Raw genomic sequence first — 7,457 nt, forward strand, 5'->3', positions numbered from 1 at the left:
AACCATCTGTAATGAGGTCTGGTGCCCTCTTCTGGCCTGCAGACATACACACGGACAGAATATTGTATACATAATAAATAAATATTTTAAAAAAAAACTGAAAACATTCTAAATAAAAGTTATTCCATTTGAACACGTAACTAAAGCAATTTTAACTATTGGCATGGTGATGCCCAAGTTTAGCTCCAGGGAGGCAGAGGCTGGAAGATCTCTGTGAATTCAAGCCCAGCCTGGTCTACAGAGTAAGTTTCAGGACAGCCAGACTACACAGAGAAACCCTGTCTCAAAAAACTTGGGGGAAGAGGGGAGAGATAAACTTAAGATATTTGAAAACCCAGGTGTGGATTACTGCTAGTGGAGACCCTATCTCAAATGCAAAACAAAAATAATGAAGCACAGTGGAAGAGGAAGAACGAGAACACATACGCGTGAAGAGATTATGGCAAATCCATTAGTAGTCTGACCGTCATAAATCTAAAAACTCTTAAGATGCAAATACAAAAAAAGAAAAAAAGCTACAAAACCGCCCAAAATGTTAGACAAAGAGGGGGGTTTTTTTGTTATTGTTGTTTTAATTTTCAAAAGTATCTTAATAAAGGATACATCTTTGAACACATCGCTCTCCGGTGCACTAACTTCCACCCAATTGAGACAGCCGCCCTCCCTCCACACACACATTCACAGCGCGAGGGTTCCATCGCCTGACCTGGTTGTGACACCGCAGTGGCCGTAAACTGAGTAGCCCATGGTGGGTTCTTCTGTCCTCCAAACTGAGCCATGATGCAAGGAGGGAAAAACCTTCACTTGTTTCTCCTCTACAGCAGGTATCTATGAAGAAAGGAGTCTTGTTTCAAAGTTCAACCAAACTACAAATACCACAAAAGGCTATTTTAGAGAACTGATTGATACTAAGGACATCCTCCAAAAGAGAACAGGAAATAGAATGTGTGCAAACTGAAAACTAAACACTATCGACAAGGTATACCCTATTTAAAAGGGATCCTTAGGGGAGGAATTAAAGGGACTTCTTTCAGGGACTACCCTGACATACTAAAAAAAAAAAAAAAGGCCTGGCCAGGTTTGGTGGCGCAAGCCTTTAATCCCAGCACTCAGGAGGCAGAGGCAGGCGGCTCTCTCTAAATTCCCGGCTAGCATAGTTTATCCGGTGTTAGAGCTAGGGCCACACCGTGAGACTGAATATAAACAAATGAAACGGACAACGAAATGACAGGCGCCGAACTCCAGCCTGAGAGCTTTCTTCGGGCAATGTGGAGGTCAGGCAGTGGTTAAATCAATAACGGAAACGAGACACCCCCTCCCCCATAAAGGCAAAGGCATCGATACGACTACCATTTTAATAACGAACGTTACTTGAAGGACTAGGGAAGTCACTATGGCCTTTGTCACCTTGCCTTCCACTCCGAGGAGGGGAAAGGCAGTTGGGAGAACGCACGTCTCTAAAAGAACAGCCGCGAAGACGCCCCCTCCCCCGAAGTCAAAGAGACAAGGAAAGGAGGGGCCGAGCATCCCCAGCTGGGGACCCGACGGGCCGGGCAGTGACGCCCATCTTCCTCCGGCCCCGGCCTCTCTAGCGCGCAGGCCGCGACGGTGGAAGCCAGAGGCCCAAGGCATGATCACGGCGCCCACGGGGACCCGCGGGCCATCGCAGTCCCTGTGGGCGGTCGGAGCGAGCCTCTCACCCCGAGGACCGGCGGGGACTCGGAGTCGCGGCAGCGCCAGCTCGGGCAAGCACGGCCTCCGCCCGGCCAGGATGAGGAACGCAGGCCGTACCTGAGGGGCCGGGAGCCGGCGCGTTGGGGGAAGGGCGCGCCGCGCGGGGCCTGTTCCGACCCGCACAAAAGGGGCCGTGTCCGTCGCCCGCCTGCCCCGCCACGGCCGCCATCGCCCGCCCTCCCGCCCGCCCGCGGCCTCCCACAGCCGGCCCCTCCGCCTATCCGCCGCGAACGGAAGCGGCCCTAACTGGGGCCTCCCGCCGCTCCCGAGCAAAGCGCTGACCAGACCTTCACCTGAGTCGGGTCCGGTTTACCAGCGAAGCCATTTCAAAAGCCGTCAAGCTCAGGCGCATGCGCCAACTTCTCCCTTTTCCTCCACGCCGCGCCTCCTCCCTCCCAGCTCCGGGAGGAACCGGCGCCTGCGGAGAGACGTTCGGCGTGCGCGCTCCCCGCGTGCGCGTGCGCGTTCGCCGGGACGCCGAGCGAGAGCGCGCCCGACCGGGTTACCTTGGCTTCACTTAACAATGAGCCGGTTGTCCTTGTGCCCGGCTCTGAGGCGAACGCCATTCTCCCTAGTTACAGAACCAAAGGGAGTCACGTGAGCAGGCCGGGGTGGCCGCCATCTTGTGGTTGTCCTTTTGCTATTCTAGTGCTATTTGCTTGGAAGAATGAACTTGTAAGATATATATATGATATATATATATCATATATACATATATACATATATAATATAGATATAATTAACATAAAAATCAATATTTGGAAAATATACTGATACATTCATGTGTGGTAGGATAATCTTTTTGTATACTGTCTGAAGATGTATCTCTGTCTTACCTCACCTGCCTAAGGCACCTTCTGATTGGTTTAATAAAGAGTTGAACGACCAATAGCTAAGCAAGAGAGGATAAGCAGGACTTCCAGAGGAGAGACACAGGATCTATTTACCATTTGCAAATCTCAGAAATGGTACTGAGGCGAGTAATGGGCCACATGGCAGAATGTAGATTAATATATATGGGTTAATTTAAATTTTAAGACCTAATTGGAGGGGCTGGCGAGATGGTTCAGTGGTTAAGAGCATTGCCTGCTCTTCCGAAGGTCCTGAGTTCAATTCCCGGCAACCACATGGTGGCTCACAACCATCTGTAATGCGATCTGGTGCTCTCTTCTGGCCTGCAGGCATATATGAAGACAGAATATTGTATACATAATAAAATAAATAAATATAAAAAAACCTGTTTAAAAAAAAAAAGAGCTAATTGGAGCCGAGCAGTGGTGGTTCACGCCTTTAATTCTGGCAGTTGGGAGGCAAAGGCAGGTGGATCTCTGAGTTTAAAGCCAGCTTGGTCTACAGGGTGAGTTCCAGGAAAGGCTCCAGAGCTACACAGAGAAACCCTTGTCTGTAGCCGGGCGGTGGTGGCTCACGCCTTTAATCCCAGCACTTGGGAGGAAGAGACCAGCCTGGTCTACAAGAGCTAGTTCCAGGACAGGCTCCAAAACCACAGAGAAACCCTGTCTCGAAAAACCAAAAAAAAAAAAAGAAAGAAAGAAAGAAAGAAAGAAAGAAAGAAAGAAAGAAAGAAAGAAAGAAAGAAACCTTGTCTCTAAAAAACAAAACAAAACAAAGAAAGAGCTAGTTGGAAACAAATCTAACCTAAGGACAAGATTTCATAATTAAAACTCTCCATGGTGGGGCAGGTGGAAGGACTAACCAGTTAATATCACTGGAGGACCTGGTTCAAACCCCAATACCTGTTAGGGATATTTCTTAAAACGAGCCTCTCCCCTCTCCTGCAAATAATAAAAGATGCCCGTGTTTAATGCAATGATCCCCGTGGCATGGCGAGGGGAAAAAACAGAAGGGGAGACCATGCAAAACCCGAGAACCACATGATCTTTCTCTGGGGGGCAGCCTCAATAGCCTATGGGAGTGGTCTTGACCTTCCCTGGGGAGGGGTTACCATTTGGCTGGTTTTCTTGACCCTTCTGGGAAGGGGTCACCACTTGGCCGACTTTCTCAGAGGTGGAGTTTGGACTAAGGCAACTCCCAGAGGAGGGGCCTTGAACGGAACTTTCCTGCCCAGTACTCCAAATATGGGTGCCAGGGGCTGGGATGAGGCCCCAAATGTAATACTACCCATATGGAAGCTAACAACTGTAACTTCTGACACTGTCACACAGACATACATATGGGCAAAACAACAATACACACACACACAGACACACACAAAGGTCTCGGTGTAATTGGAGAGCTGTTGGTCCAAAGTGAGACCTGCTATACATTTGTGTATATATATTTTCAACATGTGACCCTGACAGGTTTTGATCTTCTGGGCTCAAGAAATCCTCCTGCCTCTGCCTTGTAGTGCCTGTGACTTTTTTTTTAAATATTTATTTATTTAGTATACAATATTTTGTTTGTGTGCATGCCTGCAGGCCAGAAGAGGGCACCAGACCTCATTCCGGATGGTTGTGAGCCACCATGTGGTTGTCGGGAATTGAACTCAGGACCTTTGGAAGAGCAGGCAATGCTCTTAACCACTGAGCCACCTCTCCAGCCCTAGTGCCTGTGACTTACAGATACAAACCACTGAACAAGGTGGAATTTTTACAAACTTTTTTAGATTACTTTTTCATTTCTGGAGAGGTTTTTGCCTGCATGTATGTATGTGTACCAGGTGTATGCTTGGAGGTCAGAAGAATACAAAGTATTCCCTGTAACTGTTATTAATGGTGGTTGTGAACCGCCACAGGGTGCTGGAATCTATCCCATATCCTCTACAGGAGAGACAAGTGCTTTTAACCACAGTGCCATCTCTTCAGCACGAACTAGAATGTTTACAACTATACAATTCAGTAGACTTGAGTATATTGACAACATGCCATCATCACACCTAGTATTTGAAGAACATTTTCATCACCTCCTCCTAAAGAAACACATAGCTATTAATTTAGTCACCCTCTACTTCTGCCCTGTGCCTGTTGGTGACCACTTTCTCAAAATGAATTAGCTTATTGTAGACAAGACTGCTCTTTGTTTCCTGACTGCCGAGACCTGAATAATCACACAGAAATTATATTAATTACAACACTCTTTGGCCAATAGATTATGCATACTTCTAGCTAACTCTTACATCTTAAATTAACCCATTTCTATTAATCTGTGAATCACCATGAGGCTGTGGCCTACTGGTAAGGATCTGGCTGGTGTCTAGCAGCTGTCTCATTCAGCAGCTACAGGGCAGTCTCCCTGACTCTTCCTTCTCTCTCTATATGCCTTGCTATAGGCCTAAAGCAGTTTCTTTATTAACCAATGGTAATAAAACATATTCACAGAGGGGAATCCCACACCATCTCCCCTTTTCTGTCTAAATAAAAGGGAAGGTTTTAATTTTAACATAGTAAAGTTACATATAAAAAACAGTTATCAACCAAGAATTATAGTTACAATATTTGGTCCATTTATATTTGGCAAATTAGGAAAATGCTCTATCCTATCTGTGAGTCTAAAGTTTTATATCTAATTTATCTTTTATGATGATAACCATCTTAAACTCCACCAAAGACTCCAGACAGATATAATATTACCTAAGTAAACAGAAAGTGCTTTATAAGAAACTTCCAAGATTCTAGAATTGACAGAGACATCTCACTACCTTGACAGTCATCCAAAGTTCTTCTGTAACATTAAGGCATCCATCTTCAGCCAACAGGCCCATAGTATCTGGCAGACTTTTCCATTAAGCAGGAAACTTGACGATCTCTTATGTCTTGTATTGGCAAAGGTCATCAGTTGCTTTCTTCTGTGTCCTGCAAAATGTCTTGCAGACTCTTTCATGAAGTAGGAACCCTGAAGGACTGTCTCACCTTTAGGCAAGTTCAGCAGTCATTTTTCTCTGGGTCATGCATGTCCAATTCATATAGTACAACATCAAACAGTCAGTTAAGAGCAGTTTCTTGCCCAAACGGCTAATAAGCTCCATAAGGAGCCTCTTTGATGCCCATCATCCTCTTGAAGTAGATCAGTGCTGCCAGGAGCGAATGAATGTGTCTCATTGCCATGAAAAGCCTAAGTTCTTAAAACATTTTAAATGCCATATTCTGTTAGTCATCAAAAGGTTTGAAGAATATCTATCCATCTGAAATCTATCTCTGTACATCTAGAAAACATAACATGATTACAAGCTTGACTGTTATAGATGACTATTAACTTTTATTTCTTAATTATACATTACATTTTTTTTATTTTTTTTAAATATTTTTTTATTTATTATGTATACAATATTCTGTCTGCATGTGTGCCTGCGGGCCAGAAGAGGGCACCAGACCTCATTACAGATGGTTGTGAGCCACCATGTGGTTGCTGGGAATTGAACTCAGGACCTTTGGAAGAGCAGGCAATGCTCTTAACCGATGAGCCATCTCTCCAGCCCCTATACATTACATTTTTAAATAAGCTGCACAAACACAATACCATGATCAAGCACAGAAATATACATACAACAAAATTGACCTTAAATTTGTATAAAAAAACCAAGATCCATACCAATGCAAAGTATTCATCCCTATAGCATATCCCCCTTTAAATGTAAACAAACATTTATAAACAATCATTTAGGGAATTTGGCGTTGTTCACAAGACTACTCCCTGCTGATGGGGGCCACTGTTAATCAGGTCTTTCATGGGGTATCCTGTGTAGTAGGTCCATCTCAGCCAGCAGTCCTAAAGCTATCATGGATGTTGGACCATCTAGGCCATTGTTTTAGGGGGTCTTATTTGATCAAACCATATTAGCCAGTAAGGAATTCACATCTTTCTATCTTCTGTGGAAACAAAAGCAGAACCTCTTTTCCAAAGCAACAAGTCCTTAGACCCAAATACTGAAGTCAAGATACCTTTAAAATATATATTGGTTTAGTTTAGCAGCCCATACGATGAAATGTCTCTCTGTACTTAGCTCATTTACAGTCAAAAATTTCAAAGAAAACACAATAATATACATACATAATCCAGACTCTCTGTGTATTTTCCATCTTTATGTGGCTTAATTTTCTTTACTCGTTTATTATTGTCTGTATTCAGTCTCTTTAAAGATTTTATTTGATCTTTTTAAACTATTTATTTCCTTTTATAGCTGTCTATACTCTTTATTTTATATAATCCAGACATTTTGGTTACCCATCCCACTTGTACATTTGGCCTCCCGGCTGCTGCACCTGGTTCCCCTCTCTCTCTTCTCACTTCCAACCCCACTCTCACATGGCTCAGCTCAGCCTGGTCGTGTCCACTCTGAATTCTCCCAGATGTCCCTGCTTCTGATTCTGCTTTCCCACATATCTACAGTAAACTTTCTCTTCCACCACACCTAGGAGCAGTCATGTCCTTTCCTTTCCTTTTTTTTAAAGATGTATTTATTTATTATGTATACAATGTTCTGTCTGCGTGTGTTCCTGCAGGCCAGAACTTGGCACCAGATCTCATTACAGATGGTTGTGAGCCACCATGTAATTGCTGGGAATTGAACTCAGGACCTCTGGTAGAACAATCAGTGCTCTTAACCCCTGAGCCATCTCTCCAGCCCCTTTCTTTTCCTTTTTATTTTCTTTATTCATTTAACCTCAACAAAAACCAACAAATGTAAGAAAATATTTAGCTGGCCGGGCGGTGGTGGCGCACGCCTTTAATCCCAGCACTCGGGAGGCAGAGGCAGGTGGATCTCA

General features: G+C 44.5%; 1 protein-coding gene across 4 annotated transcripts in view; it reads right to left on the reverse strand.

Moving 5' to 3' along the window:
* Ccar1 (cell division cycle and apoptosis regulator 1) overlaps window positions 1-2,145 on the reverse strand; it is a 52,397-nt gene extending 50,252 nt beyond the window's left edge. For 2 of the 4 annotated variants that reach the window (XM_013351182.2, XM_005360114.3), the window contains exons 1-2: window positions 2,022-2,139; window positions 707-828 (exon numbers count right to left, since the gene is read on the reverse strand). In XM_013351182.2, coding sequence (XP_013206636.1) covers window positions 707-779 — 73 coding nt within the window. In that variant the 5' untranslated portion in view covers window positions 780-828; window positions 2,022-2,139. Of the gene's footprint in view, window positions 1-706; window positions 829-1,700; window positions 1,720-2,021 lie in introns of those variants that run through there. The other 2 variants (XM_005360113.3, XM_026785477.1) reach the window with 2 other exon arrangements.
* Window positions 2,146-7,457: the final 5,312 nt, after the last annotated feature.

The sequence above is a fragment of the Microtus ochrogaster genome, linkage group LG2, assembly GCF_000317375.1.
Source record: "Microtus ochrogaster isolate Prairie Vole_2 linkage group LG2, MicOch1.0, whole genome shotgun sequence".
In the NCBI taxonomy this organism is placed as follows: domain Eukaryota; kingdom Metazoa; phylum Chordata; class Mammalia; order Rodentia; family Cricetidae; genus Microtus; species Microtus ochrogaster.